The sequence below is a fragment of the Cotesia glomerata genome, linkage group LG5 (genome assembly GCF_020080835.1).
Source record: "Cotesia glomerata isolate CgM1 linkage group LG5, MPM_Cglom_v2.3, whole genome shotgun sequence".
Lineage (NCBI taxonomy): Eukaryota > Metazoa > Arthropoda > Insecta > Hymenoptera > Braconidae > Cotesia > Cotesia glomerata.
In genome coordinates, this window is record NC_058162.1 from 14,885,097 (window position 1) to 14,910,145 (window position 25,049).

Here is a 25,049-nt window from a genome sequence, read left to right on the forward strand (position 1 = left end):
AAGGCTTGATCAGGCCTGATATGGCCAATTTTCATATCAGGTCATATCAGTACATATCAAAAATTAAATATGGACATATCAGATCATATCAGGCCAGATATGGACGTATCAAAAATTTTTATATGGCCTTATCAGCTCATATCAAGCCTGATCAGAATATTTTTTCACGGGCTTATAACGTGTCAACATTCGTTGAAAACTCGATTTTCGAAAAACGGCGTAAAACTCATAACTTCCCAACTTTTGAAAATTTTCAATTTTCTTAGCGGGAAGTTGAAAAATTTTTTCAATTTTCCTGTTCGATAAAACTTTCAAAATATATTTTTTAATTTTCAGAAAAGGGTTCTATTCAGTTGCTCTTAAATTTTTGAGTTCGAAGAACTCAAAATGTATAAAACATTATGTTTTCGAGTTCAAATAATTAATTATAATGGACGATATACTTTCCGACTGACTCTAAGTGTTGGTAGTATTTCCAATAAAGTTGGTAGCGTGAAAAAATAAAAGGTCAGCAGTCACGAATATAACACAAATATTGACTAAATGTGCTAGAGAGTATCGAAGAAGGAAAGGCGGAGGAAAAGGGGCAGTTTCAATAGTGGCGGATCATAGTCATGAAGCGGGTTACGAGTGTTAAGGGTGTAAGATTATAAAATTGACTGAAAAAATACAAAAGAAAAGGATTATGTGTGTGAGTGAGCAAATGTGTTAATCAACGATAAAAAAAGTTATGTGTTGCTACGGTTGTATCCCTCAAACTTATCTTAGTTATTCAACTCTTTCTAATTTAAAACATATTTTGTCAGCATGCGTAATGAAATTATCTAAATAGACCTCTATAATTATGACTTTTACCGATGTTGACAATAATAATCTGTTTAACGTTTGTTTTTTCATAGTTTGGTGTAGTTTCTGACAGTTTTTTTGTTTCATCTGACTTGATACGCTTATGAATTCTCTTTTTTATTTACAAATAAATTGATTTTTCTGGAGCTTAAAGACATAAACAAATGGAGCTATTCGAAGCGTTCATTTCACAAACTTTCTATAAATACTAGTAGATTCGTTTCGTATTAAATTAATCAGTATTATTGATAGGTTATCTCTCCCAAGTATTGACATAAAATAGACGAAACGATTCTGATTTCATGAAAAATTGACAATCGAAAAATAAAGTGTTAATTGATCACTGTATTGAAATACATTAATACTAGATAAATGTTTGTATACCTTATGTACATATTGTGTATTCAAAGATGAAGCGATTAAAAAGAAGTTGCGAAATAATCAAGTGATTAGTAAGGAGTACTTAGATTCAGATTAATAACTTTGTAAATGAAAATACAGATATAAAAGTGTCATATCGAATTCGTTTTGTATTTGTCATCAGACACTCAATTTTTGGTGTTTCAATTTAGAAAATTCTTAATATCAAAATAAGAATTAATTAATTAGAAAAAAAATGTAATAAATAAACAAATAAATAAATGAAAATATGTATATATATATATATATATATATATATATATATATGGAAATATATATATGGAAATATATATATATGGAAATATATATATGGAAATATATATATATGGAAATATATATATGGAAATATGTATATATACATATAAATATATACCCTGCCGTTTATCAATGTCTAATTAATTGTGCTACATAGTATTGGCATTTATTTATATTTAACTTCAAACATTAAAATTGCATTTCCGTCAAGGCCTTAAGATTTAAATTCCACTAAGCAGGCTCAAAAAATATTTTAGGATATAAGGTTCAAAATTAAGTTACCCACTTGCACAGCCAGTACACATTCATTAGAATTTTGATTGACATTGGCTTAATTGCGTAGTTACAGCATTTCAGTTCTTCTACTTTTTTCATTTTTTGATTGTAGTAAATGCACATTGAGTAAGACATGTTTGTTGTTAGTACTATAACTAGAAAAATAATTTTTGTTATGTTTTTAGATAAACTTTGATTCGCATACTTTGAGAAATTATCAACTATGATTTTTATATTATAAATAACCTGTTAAAAATGATTAAACAACTTACATTTCCACGTATTTGAAAGTTCTTTTTTAATTATAATCTATTTATCGTGAAGTAAATTAAGTTAGACTTGATTACATTTTTGTATCTTTTTTAAGTTGGAAAATCAGTACTTACATTTGAGTTGCATACAATATAATTCAGTGAATTATTCAATCTCATTTTCGGAATAATTGAATGTTTTTAAGATCCTAATTCAATACCTTAAGTAATTGTGATTTGATTACTGTCATGTTTGATTAATAAGTAACATCGATCGAAAGTACGTATCAAAATAAAATTTCGCTCAGTACAATATTCAAAAATATATTTTCCTTCAGTAAAAAAATAATTATTTACAACTATTTTGAGGTGAACGAAATCCCTGATTTAAAAAAAGTAAGGTAAAAGCCCCAATAGATGCTCATGTGCCAGTATATGATCACTCCATGTATTTGTATATCTATATTTGTGAATATAGATATACAAATACATGGAGTGATCATATACTGGTAGTTGAGTATCTATTAAGGCTTTTATCTTATTGAGACAAAGAAAAAAATGTAGAAAAGTATTGGTTTTCTAGTTCATCCAATACTTTTCAATACTTTTTTCTTTGTCTCAATACGTTTTCTTAGTCAGGGATTATATATATATATATATATATATATATATATATAGCTATATATATATATATATATATATATATATATATTAGGATATGGCAAAATGTAACTCCCGTGGAGAACCTTTTAAAATTGGAATTTTGAGTTCCGCTTTTAACAGGGGCTACGTTTGGGCATTTCCTGAGATATTTTGGAGTGAGACGATGTATTTGATTTTCGTAGAATTTTTGAACAGAAGCTTAGTTTGGGTATTTCCGGTGAAAGTTCAAAATTTGGCAGATCTTTCAGCGTGAACATTTCTTTAGAAAAAATCAACTATCTTCTTTTACTTATTTTTTTCAATTAGAGTTTGAGACAATTTCAAAATAAAGTATAATGTGACGAAATTAGTATCGAATTCTACGATGTAGTTATATACAATAGCGTAAACTTGACTGTCATAAAATTGTAACAGTTTCATAAAAAAAAAAAAAAAAAAAAAAAAAACTAAGACTTGTTGTTAAGGTTACAAAGTCTGCTTCACGGAAAATGTTAAAGCTTAAAATATCTAAACACAGTATGATAATAGAATTGTTCCCTGGGCCAAAAACGAGTATTTTATTTTCAAGCTATTTATTGGAAATATTATTCAACATGATGAACTAAATTGTATTACAGCGTAGGCTTTTAAATTCAACACTAGAAAGAGTTCTATCATTGTAATCTATTATTTATAGTGTAAAAATTATACATTTTTTAATTGTTAGGTTTATCAGATGAAAATTAACAATTATTAACAAAATTAAATATTTCACAAAAAAGGTTTAACGCTAAATTCACGTCAGGAAATATTATTTTTAAGATATTATAACTTACAAATTGATATTATTTTGATGACTTGATTTTTGAAAATTAAAATTTTATAAAGGGTCAACGGATCAATATTTCGAAAAGCACAACAGAGACCATGCCTCGGGGCTGTCACGCTAAATGCCGGCCGAAGTATCTATTTTTAGGTAGAAATATAAGACAGTTACACGTGATATTCTATTTATTATTATTTAAATAAGATTCTTAATGTTATTTAATGTCTTTATCCGCGAAATCCTTTACATCAAGGGTCTACAGAAAAGTCACATCAATAAAGCCAGGTTAAAACACTCACACACACACACACACACACACACACACACACACACATATATATATATTTTTTAAAGCTTGATCGTTTTTTGTGACAGAAATGAACCAGTTTTATTCTTTTCTGTTTTACTCTTGGTCGGGAAAAAATAGAATAGATTTACGTCCATCTAAATTTTTCCATGTTTTTAGATACATGCAGACCTAAGGAGATTTAAAATGAAATACAAATGTATAGCTTAAAATGTACGTAAATGTAAAATAAGTTAACAGGCTATAGGAGAAATGAGATGTATGTCGATCAACGTAGCTAGATCTAAGAAGATAAAAAAAATGGCGCGTTAGTTAAACGTCAATGTACGTAGATTTAAAAATTTTTTTCCCGGGTATTTACGAATTTTAGAACTGTTAAAAAAATATTATTTTGTGGCTTGCGTGCTTTCGATAATTATCTCGAAAATAAGTATTCTAAGATAATTTTGCAACACAGAAGCTTGATTCCGTCCATAAAAATGCATTTTTTCGGCGAAATATGATATAAATTTTTCTACTAATATAACTTGAACAAGTTGAGATCAATACTAAAAATTCTAGCAAAAACTCGTTCTTGAATAAGTAAGTTAACTTATTTTTATTTAATAAAAAAATTAAGAAAAAAATAAATAAATTAAATTGATACTGAAATCAAGCTTAATGTTTTGTTTTTTATCTCTTTTACTTGCTTTATTTCAAATGTGTATGATATTCCATGTATTTTTTTTGTTTGCTTAATCTTTCATGCTGAAAAGTCTATCCTATTTTCTTCAAATTTTTTTTTTTAGGTTTTTTTTCAATCAAGTTTATCGAGCATTTTTTTTTATATAAACATATAGGCTTGTTGAAAATGAAACTATTAAGGCAGATAGCAAAAGACTGATACAAATATTATCGTAATGCAGAAGGAAAGAAACACTAATCAACTCTGCGTTCACAATATGTATAAACCTATAACAAGGATTCAACTCGATGATTTCTAACAGGTGAGAGAACCCTAGGGAATTTTAAAACTTTTGTTTTTGGTAAATTGAAAAATTAATAAGAAAAATTACAGCATAAGACCAAACCATTTCTTCTCAGGTAAGATTCGCCAATGATGATAAATAGCCAAACCTTCCTTAGCGGATTTATGGTCACGGTGAAACTATACCCGTGAATAAATATTCTGATCAGGCTTGATATGAGCTGGTAAGGCCATAAAAAAATTTTTGATATATTCATATCTGGCCTGATATGATCTGATACGTCCATATTTAATTTTTGATATGTCCTAATATTGCCTTATATGAAAATTGGCCATATTAGGCCTGATTAAGCCTTATAAATTTGATATGTCTCTATTATACTTGAGATAGCTTGATATACTCATATATAATTTTACTTTATTTCTTAACAGGTCCTGATGTGGCCTGTATAACCTTATAAACTTATATATAATTTGATGAACTTGAAAAAAAATCCCTGATCAGGGTTGATATAACTTGATATGGATTTCTACAGTCTGATGTACTCATACCCTTATCAGTATATAAGTAGTCTGATATACTCATATAAAGGCATGTCCAAGTAAAGAAAACTATATAGAATTATGTATGTTTCATATATAATTATATAGAGGTATATATAATTCACATAGAATTATATAGATGTATATATATACAGTCAACGCTCTCTGTATTGGACCTGTCGGTATTTGGGACAAGGACGAGTCAAGTACAGAGGATAGTCCTATACGGGCGAGTCAAATACAGAGAGCGTTGACTGTAATTCATATACAATTATATATGAGTCATATATAATTTTTAACTTCCCGCTAAGAAAATTAAGAATTTTCAAAAATCGGGAAGTTATTTGTTTTACGCCATTTTTCGAAAATCGAGTTTTCTTTAGATCTCGACGTTTTGAGGTCCTAGGAAGCTTTCCTGACTATTCCCGCGAGGGTGTCACTATGTATGTGTGTGTGTGTGTGTGTGTGTGTTTTTTTTTTTTTTTTTTTTTTTAACTTAGGGGGGGGGGAATCCTTTTTACGGATTCCAGGCATAGCTGTTCGGCCTGGATATGTGGCGACTCGACGCAGCGTCATACTAAAACTCGACGCTAACGCCCCTACCCACTAAACCCTAAACCCCTTTTCTTCTTTCCTCTAATCCCTCATGGAAACTGCCGTCAGGCATTACTTCATGAGGGGAGGATCTAGCTACTGCTATTCCTTCTGGTGGCTAAGGTGTTATTTTTCCTTCCTTCTAGTTTCTGTCATTTGCCCTTTTTCTTTCAATGGAACGCAGCTCTGTAAGCACTTCGGTGGTAAACATACTTGTGGCGTTCCAGGCAGCTTCGGATGACAGCATTTCTTCTACTATTGACTCTGGTGTGATTTTCTTGTTCAGGATCTTCTCTAACTTATCACGCTGTGGGTTAAAACGAGGACACTCAAAGAAAACGTGCTCCGCATTTTCAGCAACTCTTGGGTAAGACGGACACTGGGGAATTATCGTGCTTAAAGCGATGAAGGTACTCCCGGAAACAGCCGTGTCCTGACAACATCTGGGTCAGATAGTAGTTGGCCTCGCCGTGATTTCGGTTAAGCCAAACGTCAATCCTTGGTATAAGTCGATGAGTCCATCTTCCCTTCTCCGCAGCATCCCATAGTTGTTGCCATCTTGCTATACTATGTTGTCGCTCTTCAGTTCTCAGTTCTTCAGCGCTCAGTGTAGATGACCTCTTTCAGTGGTATAGGTTCCGTCTTTCCATAGCTAGGACTCTAAGAGGCAGAGTTCCAGAAATGACGCACACTGGCTCCTCGGATATTGTGCGGAAGGCGCTTGCAACTCTCAGTGCACTTCGGTAGACTGGTCCGGCTTTCCTTCATGATTCTTGGGTGTTGAAAATTTGTGAATCAGCTGTAACTTAGAACTAACTAGCAGGAGCTTTCTCCACGGTCCGCACCTTTTTCGGTACCCAATTTTCTTCAATTTTCCTGACGCTCTCCCATTGGTCGAAACGTCCCCACTTCAATCACCTCGAGCAAGCCATCTCATTGGCGCACGCTTTATTCCCCCACTACCCGCAACGACAGTATATAAGTAGCAGCGCAGCGGGCCTCAGCCAGTCGTTCCAGTGCCTTCAACTACAACAGCGAAACAGTGACTACTCTACAACCAGCGAGCAAGGCTGGCAAAGCATAGTAAAGTACGGACAAGCAAGCGCGCAAAGCTTGCTTACTCCCAACGAGCACTTCAGCTTACTACAAACCATCTCATCGATACGGATCATCTCACCATCAGTTTAGTCTTCAACCAACATACGGATCATCTCATCATCAGTTTAGTTTTCAGTAAGCGCGCAAGGCTTACCTGCTATAGTTTTGTCGGCAACAAGCGCACAAGGCTTGCTCTGCCTCACACCTAGACTATATCAACGTATAGTCATTGAAAAACAGTTCTTCTAAGAGCTAAAACCACCAAATAGCACTTCTCAGCGCTACTTAACTGCTCTTCTCAGAGCAACCCAACTAGCTCTCTTTTGAGAGCGTGTGACTGTACGTCATCATTAGCCAGTTAGAACTTTATTCAGTAGTTTGCTGACTCAAACACCAAACTAAACTCATCAGTCTTTCTCAAGACTTCTCAACCAAACGGTCTTTCTCAAGACCAAAAAACCTTCAAGTTACGTAAGAGCTCGATTAGAGTTTTGAGAAATCCAGTAGAAAGTCTTCTCGAGACGGTCACGACATTTTCTGGTCCCTCGAGCCGGATATTCTCAAAACTCTGAGCTCTTACTGGCTTCGTATAGTAAGACTTCTTAAGTGACTGGTACTGGTGTCTCATTTTGAGCCTATTTCTTCACCCTCTGCGCATTGCGGAGCACTTAGTGCTGCGGAGAGTGGTGTAAATGTAGATCCTCAGGATGTCTACACTACAGGCCAGATTGGCACTTCAACAAACGAATTTCTCCTTCATTTCATCGCTACAGAAGGAGGTTGAGTCTGGAGCTCACTCTCGGTTTAATATTCACGTCGCCAAGGCTAAGCTACTAATGCTTAAAACCAACTGGGAGAAGTTTGACGCCGAGCATGAGAAAATCATTCTTTCTAAAGCAGAGATCCCTGCGGACGATCCATACGTAGCTCGCAATGTGTACAAAGCCGCTACGTTATTTGTCATCTCTGTTACTGCTGCACTAGAAGAACGAATTGCCGAAATCGAAGCAGTAAATCCTCCAAATGGATCTACTCTGGCAAACAACAGCCTTCACGGGGGACATGTACGACCGGCATCTCTACCAAAGATTCCCATTCTGCCATTCTCGGGCAACTTTGGAGACTGGAGAGCATTCTCGGACCTGTTCGTCTCCTTGATCGGAGAGAATACATCCATCTCCAACGCTGAGAAGTTTGTCCATCTACGCAACAGCCTTTCTGGAAATGCAGCAAGCATCATCTCGAACATCCAGATTTCTGCAGAATCGTTCCAAGTCGCCTGGGACATGCTCGTTGCCAGATACGAGAACAAGAGACTTCTCATCTCAGCGCAGTTAGACAAACTGTTTCGTGTTCAGACACCAGGCTCCCGATCCTCAAGTACTCTCAACTCCCTTCTCAACACGGTTTCGGAGACAACTAATTCATTGAAAGCACTGGGCATCCCAGTAGCTGAGTGGGATCCTGTTATAGTTCATCTCATGACACAACACCTAGATGCGAAGACAAGGGAAGATTGGGAGATGCATCTCGGGTCTACAACGGATTATCCATCACGAGAGCAGCTTACTAATTTCCTCACTGGTGCTGCTAGAGCACTTGAAAGTATCGAGGCCCAAGGCAAACTATCTACAAAGCCAACAAGACAGGACAAGAGGCCAGCTCAACCAGCGAAGGTACATCACACTGCAGCTGAGCACTTGGACACGTCAGCTCAAAGGGAATCTAAGCCTTATGTCAACGACTTAAATAACAACTGCAAGTGCTGCGGCAAGAGTCACTATTTGGCTTTCTGTCCAGACTTTGCAGCAATGTCCGATGACGAGAAGCTACAGCTAGTCAAATCTGAACGATTATGTTATTTATTTATTTATTTATTTATTTACTTAATACAGACCCAACAGCCAAACGGCCAATAACAGGGTCATTAATACAAATAACTTTACAAAAGAGCAGTATTAATCTAAGTTTTACATATTGCAGAGTGAAAACAGCAGAAAATAAATGCAGATTAATTAATTAATTCATTAACAAAATGATAGATAGCTTACTCTATATAAATTTAAGCTTAAAAAAGCTAAAAAAAAAAAAAAAAAAAATTGAAACATTCTGCAATCTAATAAGGATTAAGTATAAGTCTAAGACTTTGCGCAATAATTAATCAAATATTATACATATATATATATACATACACACATATACACATATATATATATACACATATATATATATATATACATATGTATATATATACACACATACACATACATACATATACATACACATATATATATATATGGGGTATTCCATGTCAAATCGACCACTTTTGAACTCGACCCCTTCAGATTTCGCTGAAACTTTTTCATTTTTTTCTACCCTTTGAAAAACGCTTTTGAGAATTTTTTCAAATTTTTTTGACCAACCCAAAAAAAGTTATGAATTTTAAAAAAAAATGGCTCTTTTATTTTCAAATAGCCATAACTTTTTTTGACATTGACTTTTGGGTACCTTTTTTTTTTTTAAATTTTTGTTTTTGAATGAACTTTTTGAAAAATTACACAAAAAAAATTAAATATGTTAAATTTAACGAAATAATCGGATTTTTCGAATAAAATCGTGATTTTTTCAAATCACGTCGAGTTTTTTTTTTTTTTTTATTTTTCAAAAAAAACTTCAATTAATTTGACAACTATTTCCGTGAAGCCCGGAATGGGCCAAATTTTTTTTTATTTTTTTTTTTAATTGAAAAAAAAAATGTCAAATTTTCAAAAATTGACAAAATTTTTTTTTTTCGTAAAAATTACTTCTTTAACTAAATAAGTCCTATTAATCGATTTTAAGGTATTATATTGTCCACTAATAAGCTTAGTCTGCGATTATGCTGCCTACGATTCAAATTTTAATACATCAATTCGATCGATAATCTAGAATATGATAAAAATAGCTTTACCCATAGTCAATTAAGCAGATGTTACACGGTAGTATGATTTCATTTGTAAGTGAAACTTTTGCAGTTTAATATTTTAACTAACCTATAAATCTGTTGTGCAATCTATTGTTTAATGGAAGATTCTAGTTGGTGCATTTGTTAAATAAAAAAATTATTCCTCTTCTTTATACACACTTTTCTGTTTTAATCTTTCTTGAAGGATCAGTTATTTAAATAATATTAAAATCTCTATTTGATAAAATAAATTTATCTAAACATTATGGAGTCAAAAACGCAAATCTCTCGGTGTTGTAATCCATTCAAGTTAAAACCACATAATAAAACAAGTGGTTTACGTCATGCGACTGATAGTGTAAAATTATTGTTAAGTTTAGATGATTGTAGTTTACTATGTAGTTCGTGTCGAAAAAAAGCTTCCGAATTAGTTAATCAACAAACGAACACTGTTGATGTAAATGATCATGAAGGCAATAACTCTAGTGACAGTAATGAATCTAATGATCAGTCCGACAATGATAGCAATACAACTGCCACAGATCTCCCTTTATCTACATCATTCCGTAAGTTATTTAATTATTTATACTCAAATACTTTTCTAGCAACTATATGTTTTATTATATTTTTAAGGTTCTTTGTCCTTCAGTAGCGAACCCCAAGGTTCTCAATCAACATCTGCATCCCAGGTTAGCGCTGCAACTCAACTACCCATAATAAACCAAGCCTTACAACTGTTAAATCAATCACCAATTCCATCAAGAAAATTGAATAATAATCGATTTCTGAACAACAAAATAAATCGAATATCTGACAGCTTGAAAAAGTTTTGCTCTCTTCAACCGATGAAGAGTCGATCGATGATGAGTCGATCGATGATGAGTCGATCGATGATGATGCTGCAAATTTTCGCTCTTTAATTGAAAAGTTACACGACAAATTCAACGATAAAGACACAGAAAAATCTGTAAAAATACAAATTTTAACATTGCTACCTGAAAATTGGAGTGAAAGACATATCTGTGAAGTTATGAATACATCAAAACATTGGTCAAGGGTGGCTAAAAATTTGGTTGAAGAAAAAGGTATACTGTCAACACCTGAGTCAAAATTAGGTATGTATAGCATAAAATCAAAACCAACTAAAAACTGAATTACTTAACATTTTTTTTATCATAGGGAAAACAATTACTAATGAAGTGAAATTAAAGGTTGAGAATTTTTATAACGATGATGAGTATAGTGCGCCGATGCCCGGGATGAAAGACTTTGTTTCGATTCGAAGTGATGATGGTAATCGAATCCACGTCCAAAAACGACTCATTTTATCTAATTTAAAAGAACTGTACCAATGTTTCCATGAAACTAACCCTACAGAAAAATTTGGATTTTCCAAATTTGCTTCTTTGCGACCAAAACATTGTATATTAGCTGGAGCAAGTGGAACACATACTATTTGTGTATGTACGATCCACCAAAACGTTAAATTGATGATGCTTGGTAATTATCAAACTAGTTAATAATTATAAATGCATGAATTTTTAGTTCACTTATGTCCTTTCATTTTAGGTGCAAATGTTTACTCTTTAACAAGAAATACAGAAAATCCTATGAAACACTACAGTGATTGCTTGAATATGATTATTTGTAAGACTCCATCGTATCAATGTTATTTGGGTGGATGTAAGAACTGTCCGGGGGTAGATGAGTTGAGTAACAATTTATTGACATGTTTTGAGGACCAAGAAATCGAAAATATTACGTATAAGTATTGGATATCAAAACCAAGATGCAGTTTAGAAACTTTTATTAAGCCAGCAGAAGAATTTGTCGAAAATTTTTGTGGCGAATTAAAGACTCTTCTTCCTCACACATTCATCGCTAAGGAACAAGCAAAATTTTTAAAAACATTGAAAGAAACATTACAACCAAATGAATTTGTTGTCATTTGTGATTTTGCAGAAAATTATGCGTTTGTAGTGCAGAACGCAGCATCTGGTTTTCACTGGAATAATGACCAGGCCACTGTTTTTCCGGTGGTTATTTACTATAAAGTAAATGACAAACTTGAACACAAGAGTTTAGCGATTATTTCAGACTGTAATAATCACGATGCTGTAGCTGTTCATGTTTTCATCAAATTAATAACCGATTATATAAAAGACCTTCCTGAACGCTGCAATAAAATTTATTATTTTTCTGATGGGGTTCCTCAACAGTTCAAAAATTTCAAAAATTTTGTAAATTTATACTATCATGAAGAGGATTTTGATATTCCTGCTGAATGGCATTTTTTTGCGACTGCCCATGGTAAAGGGCCGTGTGATGGGATTGGAGGCATCCTCAAACGATTTGCAGCAAGAGCGAGTCTCCAACTTGCAGTTGATAAGCAAATAACAACGCCTATCGGATTTTTTGAATGGGCATCTGATCCGGATAATTTGCCAAATATTATGGTCAAGTTTTCACCCATTGAAGATTATGAAGCAGCAGCAAATGATTTAAATGAACGATTCTTAAAAACCAAACCAATTGTAGGCACTCATCAAATACACTGTGTAATTCCGGATAAAAATGGTTGTTTGATAGTTAAAAACTTTTCAAACTCGAATGAATACAGAATTTGTAAAATATTTAAGCGTCAGAGAGAAAATAAATAAATAATTGATGCATTATTTTCGAAATCATTGAGAATTAACTGTATTAATCATTAATCCCAGTCATTATAATGGCACGTAAAGCTTGTAGGTAAACTATATAATTTCTAAAAATCGATGGATCGGACTTATTCAGTTATAGAAGTAATTTTTACGAAAAAAAAAATTTTGTTAATTTTTGAAAATTTGACATTTTTTTTTCAATTAAAAAAAAATAAAAAAAAAATTCGGCCCATTCCGGGCTTCACGGAAATAGTTGTCAAATTAATTGAAGTTTTTTTTTGAAAAATAAAAAACTCGACGTGATTTGAAAAAATCACGATTTTATTCGAAAAATCCGATTATTTCGTTAAATTTAACGTATTTAATTTTTTGTGTAATTTTTCAAAAGTTCATTCAAAAACAAAAATTTAAAAAAGGTACCCAAAGTCAATGTCAAAAAAAGTTATGGCTATTTGAAAATAAAAGAGCCATTTTTTTTTTAAATTCATAACTTTTTTTGGGTTGGTCAAAAAAATTTGAAAAAATTCTCAAAAGCGTTTTTCAAAGGGTAGAAAAGAATGAAAAAGTTTCAGCGAAATCTGAAGGGGTCGAGTTCAAAAATGGTCGATTTGACATGGAATACCCCATATACAGTTCATTTAATTAATACAGTTAAGTTATGAACTGTAACGGGGTGGTTAGCCCTGTCCAATTGGTCACCCCTTTCCTCTTTGAAAAGGGCGCCACTGGGATTTTATACTCGGTGTCCCAGAAACCGGGGAGCATGAGAAGGAAAGATCGGGTCGTGAGAAGTTTAGAAAGGCTGAAAAATTAATACTGAGAAACAATTATTAACAATTAACAATTCAATTATTTATTTAATATAAACAATTTAATTTTAACAAAATTCCTTAATAATATTACCCTTAAAATTAACTTATCAATTACTTAATTGTGAGGACCTATCACCTACGCAGGCACTTGCCAAAACTTACAACTAAATATCCTTAAATTCTTTCAACTATAGATCATTACGCATCTAGATTCCTAAATTCTAAATTTAATCATAGACCATTACGCATCTAGATTCCTAATTTCTTAAACCCTCGTCCAACTGACGGAATAACAAACAACATATTTTACCCAATAAAAACTTCTTAATTATTCAATTATCTGAACTAATTTCACATAAACAACCTCGTCTACCTGACGGAATACCATAAAATCTTATTCAATTCCATATAAAATCATCCACCGGACGTTAACTTCATTTCTCAAATTTTCTTAAATAAAATTTTAACCAATTTTCCTTAAATAAATTTAATCTCCAGATTAACTAAATTTACCAAATTCACCAAATTTTCTTATCGAATTTATCTAATAAATTATCCTTAATTCAATCAATTATTTAATAATTGATTTAGCACTTTTCTAACTTAAACAATTCAATTACATTTATCCACCGGCCTAAATTTAATTTTCCAAAACTTTACAATACTATCGTAATCTACTAAATTTTACGTCAACACTTGTTTACTGCAAATAAATCTTACTACATTACATAATCACTAAATTTCTGTACTAGTTCACTTACTAAATTTTCTACTAATATTTTCAATTAATAAATTCTACTGAACTCATTACAGGATTTACTAAATTTAATCTTCCTAGACAAAATTCTAAACATCAACTATTCGAATCCTAAGCGTCTCAATACAACTCTTAACTACATACATTCTAGAATGACCTTCACTGACTTAATTACGCATTTTCATTTCTTATTCAAATTTACTTTTCTTTATATCCCGAAAATTATTAACTAAATTAATTTATTATAGCCAGCAGGCCTATAATAAATTACTGATTAAATTATCTACAGTAAATTCACAAATAAACTATTAATCTCATTCTTTTAAAATAAATATCCAATAACAAAACTAGCTAAATGACCTTGGCGCATGAATCTCTAAAGTACAAAACTTGCTAATATAAAAATGACCGCTCGAGAAATTAATTTTAATTATTTCAGCCTCTTAATTAAATTAATAATCAATTTTGGCCTGAATTAATCGAAAATACCTGGAGACTCAATTATTGTTTTATCCAACGACGACTGATACTCCGGTCCAACTTGGCTGGCTCCGCCGCTTGGCATCTTGTCGTCTCAAACCACTATGTTAGCTTCCGGTCAGGGCTTGTCCAATTCCAAATACCGTAATAAACTCCTCAGTAGTTGCTTTCTATCGTTGGCGTTCAAAACTGCACTCTCTTGACTCATCTAATCTCAACAAGGTCACTGATTCACAAAAGGCAAAAGGCCACTGGCTTCCAGAAGGGAAAAAGCCTCGATGTTTTTCGTGCTCGCTCTTTTATAACCCTCAGCTCAGGCTCTCGAACTTTCCTATTGTTACGCCCCGCTTCATTTTCCGGGAACAGTAGTGGGGAATCTTGATTAGCACGCCCGGTGACAAGTCGAAACTCTTGTCAAAAATCGAAAAGTAAGGGAAAACCCTTACCTACCGTGCGTCAATTATCGGGGTCGATAATGACCCCGGGAAGTTCGATTTTCCCTGTTACAGAACAATCATATACAGTGCATCTCTAAGTTTAACTTGAGGATAAAAGTTAAAGACAAATTATACTGGCTTACTAAATGTCTAGCGGTACTGAGTTATCATGGAGGCCAACACACCTGAAGTCAGTGGCTGGTTATAAGCTAGAATGTCCACCTCACAGTTCCCATTTTGGTCTATTTGGTTGCAAACAGCAATCAGCCTGTGCAGGGGAGAAGATTGAGAGAAATTTGTCCGCGATACTTTCGGACGTAATAAAAGCTTTGTTCTATTTATTCTAGATGGAACATTAATTGGAACAGTTTCCAGCATTTTGGAACAGTCCACAAAACCTCGAAATAAATTTTTTACGAACAGTATCGCGGCACAACTTCTTCGCTCCTCCAAGGTCAACACCCCAGCATCAGCACACAGTTCTAAGTAATCGATTCCAATCGCAGGATACGTACCATTTTTCTTCCAAGATAAATATTTTAAAAATCTGCGTTGGACTTTTTCAAGGGACATAATATGTCTCTTATAAGTGGGTGACCACACTAGCGCTGCATACTCAAGCTTTGGGCGAACAAGTGACTCAAAAAGCAATTTTATAGTATTTAAGTTCTTAAAGTCCTTAGTTGCTCTGATAACAAAACCTAAGGTTTTAGTTGCTGATAAAGCAATTGACCTGTAGTGTTGGGAGAAAGCAAGCTTGGAGTCAAAGTTAACTCCTAAATCCCTACAACAACTAACTCTCTGTAGCACAACACCATTAATTTTATAATCGAAACGAATCTGGTTACGAGATCTGGAAAATGAGATGACCTTACACTTTTCCTCATTCAGGTGTAACTTATTGTCGCGACACCAAGCCGCAACAACATCCAGATTTCTTTGCAGGTAAACACAGTCATCTACGGATCTAACTGCAAGATAATATTTTGCGTCATCAGCAAAAAGGTCAAAGAAGCAAGAAATATGATTGCCAATAGAATTAATAAAGATAATAAATAGTAGTGGCCCTAGGTTAGACCCCTGGGGTACTCCAGAAGTCGTAGGATAGGGTACTGATAGATACCCATTGTACAACACTACATTCAGCCTCCCTAGTAAGTATGATCTCAGCATTTTGATTAGAAGCTCTGGCAGACCCAACTTGTTCAAAGCATCAATTAATCGGGAGATATCAACTCTATCAAATGCTTTAGCAAAGTCAGTATGAATGACGTCAACCTGGGATCCTTCAGCAAGAGAGTCATATAAATATTGAGTATAGGGCAAAAGATTAGTAACAGTTGATCTCTTGCTGTAAAATCCATGCTGTGAGGGTGAGACAATTGGCTTGAAGTATTGGAGGATCAGGTCATACAAAAGCATTTCAAATACTTTTGCAAATGTAGGGATGATAGAGATCGGGCGATAGTTCTTGATATTGGATTTATCCCCAGACTTGTGAATCGGGCAGACTTTAGCCTCCTTCCAGTCCCGCGGGAAAGTACCCACAGATATACAGGATTCAAAAATTATTGTCAATGGATATGTTAGGACATTCGCACAATCTTTTACAATAATGCAAGGGATGCCATCAGTTCCAGCAGACCATTTACTGGGCAGTTTCTTTATGCAATCTAGGACATCTGACTCTTTCGGCGGTTTAAGTTGTCCTAAATGTTTATGTCCACAATTATTATAAGCCGGCAGGGTGTCCAAGGGATTGAACACACTGCTGAAAAAAGATGCAAAGGAATTAGCAATTTGCTGCGGGTCCGAACAATCTCTGTTATCAATTAAGAAGCTTGTTGGGAACTGATTATGCTGCTTTTTTGACTTAATGTAGTTCCAAAAACATTTTGGATTTTTCGAAATATTGTTTTCTATTTCTTGTTGATGTGTATTATATGTTAACCTTATCTTATCTTTTAGTGACTTACGTAATGCTTTAAATTGCTCTCTATGGTAGGGTGTTGGATTCTGCCGTAGTTTTCTTCTGTATTTATCTTTAAGTTTACATTCCCTAATAATATCACCCGAAAACCAAGTAGGGTATAATGTTGTGCAATATGTAGTGCCTTTAACACGAGGAATGGCAATATTAAATGCTTTCTCCAACATCTTATAAAAAAGTTTACACTTGGCATCAGGGTCAATATTATCAAGTAGTGGTGACCAGTCTATATTTCCTAATTCAGTTATTAATTTGTCTTTATCGTACTTATGAAAGTTAAAGGCACCGACCGGCTTTTTAGAAACACTACGACGTTTCTCGATATTCAGTTGCAAGGTAATAGCTAATGTAGGGTGATATTGGTCGAGTTTAACGATAGGATATTCAACACGTTCAACTAAACAGTCAGTTGAAGAAAATACCAAGTCCAACGTTCGCCCATGAGTATTCAGCACATTATTGAATTGATTCAGGTTATGTAATGCAATAAAGGATAGTAATAATTCCGATTTGCTACTATAACTGCTGCTGCTGAAGTGTGCGTGGAAGAGAGGAGAGTTAAAGTCACCAATGAGCATCAGTGAATCGGCATCCATGATAATAGATGACGAGAGACAGTCCAGGAAGTCCGCAAATATCTGGGAGTGGAGATCAGGTGGAATGTATACTGCTATAATACAGATAAAATTGCTAGCTCCTATTTCAACACCAACAGCATCTATTTGGGGAAACCGTTGCGTAATGAAATCCAAATTAATTGACTTTGCGTCATAAATTTGGTTGCAAGAAATAAGTACACCACCTCCGGTCTTCCTGAATGTCTCTCGTCTATCGCACCTAAAAACAGAAAATAAATTAGCATCAAATAACTCAGAAGAAAAAGTTCCCTGGTTAAGCCAGGTTTCCGTAAATATATATATGTCAAATTCAGAATCAATTGTATCTAAAAATACTTTACGCAATTTGGTATTTAATCCTCGGACATTTTGGTAATAAATATTAAATTGTTTTATAGATGTGTTTAATATTGAGCGATGTTGATTGGAGTCACTGGTTCTCGATGACGTTGCTTGGTTATACTGTAGGATCCATTCCTCATCACAAGACGTAGGTCTGCTTCCCCTTCTGCTTGGCGACGTCTGAGTTCTGCTTTTACTGTTTTCTGATGAGATTGTTGTAGCGGCGTTAGATCTCTCGTGATCGATATTCCTTGTAGGATTGCAGGTAAGTCTGTGCTTCTTTTTTTCGCCACAAGATTCTGTATAAGTTGTTCAACAAGGATAGAATTACTGAATACAATCTTTAGAGGCCGCGGTTTTAGTAAAGCAGTAGTATATTTACCAATGCGATAAGATCGGAAACCTGCCGAGCTTAAATCAAGTGCAGCACAGATATTAGATATTGCCTTGTTATCATGGGCAACACGTTCCGCATTTGTTGCTGCAGTAGATTCAGCAAGGTCAAATACCATAACATTTTTTCTACGATTTTCTCTCTCTTCAACTTCGGCAAGTATGCAGGCATATTGTGAATTCGGTTCAGTTGACGTTAATGATTGCATTTTTTTTCCAATAACATTAATCGAGTCAGTACATATCTCCAGGTTCTTTTGACAATCATCAACCTTTTTCTCGATCAAGGTATTTTTCTCCTCTACAGCACCAATTCTGGCACCCAGTTTTGCTGTCGCTTCTTCAAATGACCCACGAAGATTTTCAGCCGTTTTTTGGAGATCAATATTGATATCCGCTCTCAAGCGACCAAGTAGCTCCTTAATGTCGTCAACAGTGGCATTTTTCTTGGGCCCGCAGCATTTTTGAATGGCACCATTGGTCAATTTGCCGGCATTTTTCGCACAGAGGGGATGATAGCCAGAAGAACATTTGATACAGTGCACAATATCCGATGATAGCATAACATGATAGCAAGCTCGGCATTTAGCTGGTTGTGTGATAGTTCCTAAAGCATCTTCCTGTTTCTTTTTCTCACTGTCCCCCATATTTGAAAATTAAATAAGAAGAAATTGTGCCGAAAAAAAAAACTGTTTTGAATGACAGAGAGAAATCAGACAAAAACAAGAAAAAATAACACTAGGTACAGTCAGGTGTTGTTGTTATTTTTGTTAATACTCCACAGCGCCGCGTATAAACTTTACCGGCTGCACTATTTTATGATATGTTACACAACTCAACCAAGAGATGGCATGCAGGTCACCCAAATCATAATAATAATGATGTCTATGAGAAATAATAATAATAATGATTAAGCCAAAATTTCTAGGTTATCTAAGTGCTGATTATAAATTCTCTTGTAATCAAAAATCAAGGCACATGCCAGTGAAGATTAATTAACTATTATGTAAAGCGATTTATTAAACACTGTTTTATTGGTAATAGTCCAATACTACACTCAGGATAACCACTATAGATATAAAAAATTCAGGAGCTCGATTCGTTCACTCTACAGTATCACATTTATTTTCTCACTTATAGTTATAATTGTTTAGGACGACACAACGTGTATAAATGCAACAACCCGCAATCCTGCAAAACGTGCCAGAGCCGCCATCACACACTGCTGCATGGACTCTATAAGACTCCTGCTCCACATCAATCCAGAACCTCGTTAGCCGCGTTCTCAGACCGACTGAACTCCATAGCTCAGTCACCTCAGACCGAGACAGTAGTATAAGCCTCACCGCAATGACAATCAGGGCAAAACTCACAGAATCAAGACAGTCCTCTCAAGAAAGAAAGCCATCCCCAGTTAGGCACTCACTGCTTACAGTCATCTCAACCAAGTACTAAAATCAAGACATCTCAGTCCGAGCAGATAAACACTGAGTCAACCATGGTAACTCTGGCAGCAACTGATACTAGATCATCAGTTCTTCTCGCTACTTGCAAGGCCGTCATAGTCTCTCCAGATCAAACTACAACATTAGTTCGCCTCCTCATCGACACTGGATCCGAACTAACGCTGGTTTCAACCAATATAGTAAAAAGGGCCAAGTTATACTGTCAAGCCGCAGAGATTCCCATCATGGGTGTTGGTAACCAAAGGTCCAACACAACTAGTGGCCAGACAAGACTATTATTACAGTCATGCAACTCTAACAAACAAGTCTGCATCCGCGCTTACGCGTTGCCTCAGATCACCACTCGAATCCCATCAGTGGCCATTCCAGACCAACATTGGCCCCATTTAAGCACATTAGAACAAGCCGATCCAGACTTTTTACAACCTGGAAATATCGACGTTCTCATTGGAGCAGATACCCTCAATTGTATCCTTGAGCCGTCTCAAATCATCAAGGGCCACTTAGATGAACCAATCGCTATTCACACAGTTTTTGGATGGGCCTTTCTAGGACCAGCTTCATCTCAGCTTAGTGATCAAGCACTACGATTCTTGCATGTAGTAACAAATGACCAGCTTCAAGACTCACTCACCCGATTCTGGGTCCAAGAAGAAGTCCCAGAACCAGCAAAACCATCCTGGAGTTTACTCGACACCCAATGTGAGGATCACTATGTTAGCACGCACTCAAGAAATTCCGAAGGCCGCTATGTTGTACGCATTCCACTGTCCTCAGACGTCTCGCAACTTGGAGATTCTAGACATACAGCTTACAGATGTCTTTTAAGACTTCTCAAACGTTTAGACTCCAATGAATTACTTAAACAACGCTACTTTGACTTTATGCAGGAGTACGAGACATTAGGACATATGGTATCCGTCCCCAAAGACGATCCTGAGCCACAACATGTTTATTATCTACCACACCACGGAGTTCTTCGGGAACAAAGCACTTCTACGAAACTCAGAGTAGTGTTCAATGGCTCCTACAAAACCACGACACAAGTATCTCTAAATGACATACAGTACACTGGTCCAAAGACACAACGAGACATTATCGACGTGTTACTTTGGATCAGACGTCACAAGTACATATTCATGACTGACATAGTGAAAATGTTTCGTCAAGTAGAGGTCCATCCAGACGACTGGGACCTGCAGCGCATCCTTTGGGTCAACAAACAGCTCGATGTTCAAGCATACCAACTGAAGACAATCACGTATGGTACTCGTTCTGCTCCGTACCTAGCTTGTAGAACGCTTATCAAACTAGTAGAAGACGAACGAGAGAACTATCCCTTGGCAGTAGATTCTATTTTAAAAGGTAGCTACGTAGACGACATCTCTGGTGGAGCTGATTCAATTGAACATCTCAACTTAATTGCTCAGCAACTGAACAGTATGTGTGCATCAGCATGCCTACCATTAGACAAGTGGAAAAGTAATAGTCAAGAATTCATCATCCCATCGGCATCTCAATTGATAGACAAATCAACGGTTCACACGTTCGACGAATCATTGTCTAAAGTCCTCGGCATATCGTGGTCGTCTTCTCAAGATGCGTTTACGTTTCAAGGCAGCATATCTGAACGGGGAGTAATAACAAAGAGAGCGATTCTCTCAGAGGTAGCTCAGCTCTTTGATCCATTAGGCCTAATCTCACCGGTTGTCATTCGAGCCAAGATATTGCTTCAGCAGCTATGGTTGGAAAAGTTGAGCTGGGATGAGCCACTTTGCCCGGACACAATTAACCAATGGACCAAGTTTCGGGAAGATATCTCGAAACTCACTGAGTTACAAGTCCCAAGGTGGGTCCAACTTCAATCAGACTCCTATTCTGTACAATTGCACGGTTTTTCTGATGCCTCCCAGCTAGCAATGGCTGCAGTTGTCTATCTCAGAGTAACCGACCAAGAAGGAAGCTCAAAAATCACGCTAGTATGCTCAAATACTAAAGTAGCTCCAATCAAGCGGTTGACTATCCCCAGACTTGAGCTGTCTGCTGCAGTCCTTCTTTCACATCTCATGAGACACATTCAATCCCCTTTAGATCTCCAGGACATCCCAGTTTTCTTATGGACTGACTCGTCTATAACGCTCGCATGGGTAAAAAATAATCCCATGAAATGGAAGGAGTATGTTGGCAACCGAGTCGCCTCTATTCATCAAGCATTACCAAACGCCAACTGGAGATACACTTCAGGAAAACTTAATCCAGCAGACTGTGCCTCTCGAGGACTAGACGCTCATCAACTGATTAACCATCCTCTGTGGTGGTCTGGACCTCCATGGTTAGCGAAATCTCCTGAGCACTGGCCAACATCTATAGCTCCATCTCCTACTGAAGACCTAGAAGAGCGACCTGGCATCTCTCTAGCAGCTATTATCCAACCTACTGTCTGGGACCTTATTGACCTACCACGTGTAGATACTTTCCACAAGGACCTACAAAAGCTTCTACGAATAACTGCATTATGTCAACGAGCCATCTCCTGCTTCCGAAGAACTCCAAACTCAAGCGTGTCCATCTCACCGATAAGTCCAGCTGATCTAGAAAAAGCCAGAATTTCTTGGATAAAAACTACCCAGCAAGCATACTTTTCTTCAGAGATCAGCACCATCAAATCAGGGAAACAGTTACCGAAGTCCCATGCCCTCTCTCGACTAACAGCCAGATTAGATCATCAAGGCTTGCTAAGAGTGGGAAGTCGCTTACAAAATTCTCTACTCGATGAGGAAAGCAAACACCCACTCATACTACCTCGTCAATGCAAGCTTTCTGAACTTCTCATCGCTGACGCTCATACACGAACACTACATGGCGGGACACAGCTGACACTAACATATCTGCGACGTCAATGCTGGATTTTGAGGGGCCGAGCCCCTATCAAGTCGTTCATTCAACGCTGCCTAGTGTGTGCTCGAATTCGAGCTGTGAGAACTCAACAACGAATCGCACCCCTTCCTGCGTCTCGAGTCACTCCATCACTGGTATTTGAAACAACTGGAGTTGATTATGCTGGATCAATAACTTTAAAGACCTTCCAAGGAAGAGGAACTAAGACGTTTAAAGGATGGATAGCAGTCTTCGTGTGCTTCTCAACGTCAGCTATACATCTGGAACTTGTTTCAGACTACTCAACAGAAGGCTTCCTAAAAGCATTTCGAAGGTTTACAAGTAGACGAGGACTTTGTAAAACTCTACACAGTGATTGTGGAACAAACTTCAAGGGAGCTGATAAAGAACTCCAACGTCTATTCTCAAAAGCCACTCAAAGCTCGAAGGACATGCATCGTCTTCTAGCTAACGATGGAGTAGACTGGAAATTCAACCCACCAGGAGCTCCACACATGGGTGGAAAATGAGAAGCTGCTGTCAAGTCAGTAAAACGTCATCTCCAACGGTCCCTCTCTGACACGAGCTTCACCTTTGAAGACTTCTCAACCTTTCTCGCACAAGTTGAAGCAGTTTTAAATTCACGACCGCTGAGCGCACTATCAGACGATCCAAACGACCTCTCAGCTCTTACGCCGGGTCACTTTATCAGAGGAGCCCCACTCAACGCAGTCCCGGAACCTTCTCTTACTTCCATAAGTGAAAATCGACTATCTCATTTTCAACGCATTCAAGAGAGATTCCAGCAGTTCTGGGATCGATGGTCAGCAGAGTGTCTTATGGCTCATCAAACGATTTCAAAATGGCACCATCAAACAGACGATGTCAAGATTGGCTCTCTCGTATTAATAACTGACGAAAGATATCCACCGTCAAAGTGGCTTTTGGCTCGAGTAGTCCAGCTGCACCCCGGAAAAGATGGTCTCACTAGAGTTGTAACACTTAAAACTGCTATAACTACTCTTACCAGACCAATAGTTGAGCTAGCTTTATAAGTGGAGTTTTTAGTTTTATAAGCTAGTTTTTATAAGTGGAGACTTGAAAATATTAAAATTTTTATTTTATTTAAAAAAAAAAAAAAAAGAGTTTATTTCTAATGTATTTTTAATATTAAGTAGCAGGTAACAAGTAGCAAGTAGCAAATTTACTCCTAATTTACACCTAAGTTACACCTAAGTTACACCTAATTACTACTTTTTTGCGACTGACCGTATACCTATCCCTGCATGAAAACACACCGCACGGTAGGGGTATACTGAGGTATAGCTCTTCTCTTGTTATTACCGCATCAAGAAGATTCTCATTAAAAAGAAAAATTCTGCATAAACTCCGAATTTTTGGGGGGGAGAATGTTGAAAATTTGTGAATCAGCTGTAACTTAGAACTAACTAGCAGGAGCTTTCTCCACGGTCCGCGCCTTTTTCGGTACCCAATTTTCTTCAATTTTCCTGACGCTCTCCCATTGGTCGAAACGTCCCCACTTCAATCACCTCGAGCAAGCCATCTCATTGGCGCACGCTTTATTCCCCCACTACCCGCAATGACAGTATATAAGTAGCAGCGCAGCGGGCCGCAGCCAGTCGTTCCAGTGCCTTCAACTACAACAGCGAAACAGTGACTACTCTACAACCAGCGAGCAAGGCTGGCGAAGCATAGTAAAGTACGGACAAGCAAACGCGCAAAGCTTGCTTACTCCCAACGAGCACTTCAGCTTACTACGAACCATCTCATCGATACGGATCATCTCACCATCGGTTTAGTCTTCAACCAACATACGGATCATCTCATCATCAGTTTAGTTTTCAGTAAGCGCGCAAGGCTTACCTGCTATAGTTTTGTCGGCAACAAGCGCGCAAGGCTTGCTCTGCCTCACACCTAGACTATATCAACGTATAGTCATTGAAAAACAGTTCTTCTAAGAGCTAAAACCACCAAATAGCACTTCTCAGCGCTACTTAACTGCTCTTCTCAGAGCAACCCAACTAGCTCTCTTTTGAGAGCGTGTGACTGTACGTCATCATTAGCCAGTTAGAACTTTATTCAGTAGTTTGCTGACTCAAACACCAAACTAAACTCATCAGTCTTTCTCAAGACTTCTCAACCAAACGGTCTTTCTCAAGACCAAAAACCCTTCAAGTTACGTAAGAGCTCGATTAGAGTTTTGAGAAATCCAGTAGAAAGTCTTCTCG

At 36.2% G+C, this 25,049-nt stretch overlaps 4 protein-coding genes across 5 annotated transcripts in view; 3 read left to right on the forward strand and 1 right to left on the reverse strand.

The window, feature by feature from the left end:
- The first annotated feature begins 513 nt into the window (after nt 1-513).
- Nucleotides 514-25,049, forward strand: part of LOC123265052 — a 193,858-nt gene continuing 169,322 nt past the window's right edge. The window contains exons 1-2 of the mRNA XM_044728635.1: nt 514-1,464; nt 4,663-4,809. The gene's annotated coding sequence lies outside the window, so the exon portion shown is untranslated. The remainder of the gene's footprint in view (nt 1,465-4,662; nt 4,810-25,049) is intronic.
- On the forward strand, nt 9,552-12,909 carry LOC123265043. Of its 2 annotated transcripts, none has more exons than XM_044728624.1 (4): nt 9,552-10,535; nt 10,603-11,084; nt 11,149-11,469; nt 11,539-12,909. In XM_044728624.1, exons 2-4 carry the CDS (start codon nt 11,000-11,002, stop codon nt 12,627-12,629), a joined length of 1,497 nt encoding a protein of 498 aa, XP_044584559.1. In that variant the 5' UTR covers nt 9,552-10,535; nt 10,603-10,999; the 3' UTR covers nt 12,630-12,909. The 2 variants fall into 2 exon arrangements, with proteins under 2 accessions (XP_044584559.1, XP_044584560.1); XM_044728625.1 differs by having other exon boundaries at nt 10,619-11,084.
- On the reverse strand, nt 15,266-19,104 carry LOC123266045. Its single transcript, XM_044730073.1, has 3 exons — nt 18,447-19,104; nt 18,186-18,363; nt 15,266-17,942 (listed from the first exon to the last, which is right to left on the reverse strand). The coding sequence occupies exons 1-3, from the start codon at nt 19,102-19,104 to the stop codon at nt 15,266-15,268; spliced, it is 3,513 nt and encodes a 1,170-aa protein (XP_044586008.1).
- Nucleotides 19,956-23,330, forward strand: LOC123266046. Its single transcript, XM_044730074.1, has one exon. The coding sequence runs from the start codon at nt 19,956-19,958 to the stop codon at nt 23,328-23,330; it is 3,375 nt and encodes a 1,124-aa protein (XP_044586009.1).

Bases quoted from the DNA above. Each gene is read 5' to 3' on its own strand.
- LOC123266046 (XM_044730074.1), top strand. From the start codon at position 19,956: ATGGTAACTCTGGCAGCAACTGATACTAGATCATCAGTTCTTCTCGCT.
- LOC123266045 (XM_044730073.1), bottom strand. From the start codon at position 19,104: ATGGGGGACAGTGAGAAAAAGAAACAGGAAGATGCTTTAGGAACTATC. The intron at 18,364-18,446 runs GTAAATATACTA...CAACTTATACAG, and splicing joins TTTCCGATCTTATCGCATTG to AATCTTGTGGCGAAAAAAAG. The intron at 17,943-18,185 runs GTATAACCAAGC...TTCTGTTTTTAG, and splicing joins GATGAGGAATGGATCCTACA to GTGCGATAGACGAGAGACAT.
- LOC123265043 (XM_044728624.1), top strand. From the start codon at position 11,000: ATGAATACATCAAAACATTGGTCAAGGGTGGCTAAAAATTTGGTTGAA. The intron at 11,085-11,148 runs GTATGTATAGCA...TTTTTATCATAG, and splicing joins AACACCTGAGTCAAAATTAG to GGAAAACAATTACTAATGAA. The intron at 11,470-11,538 runs GTAATTATCAAA...CTTTCATTTTAG, and splicing joins CGTTAAATTGATGATGCTTG to GTGCAAATGTTTACTCTTTA.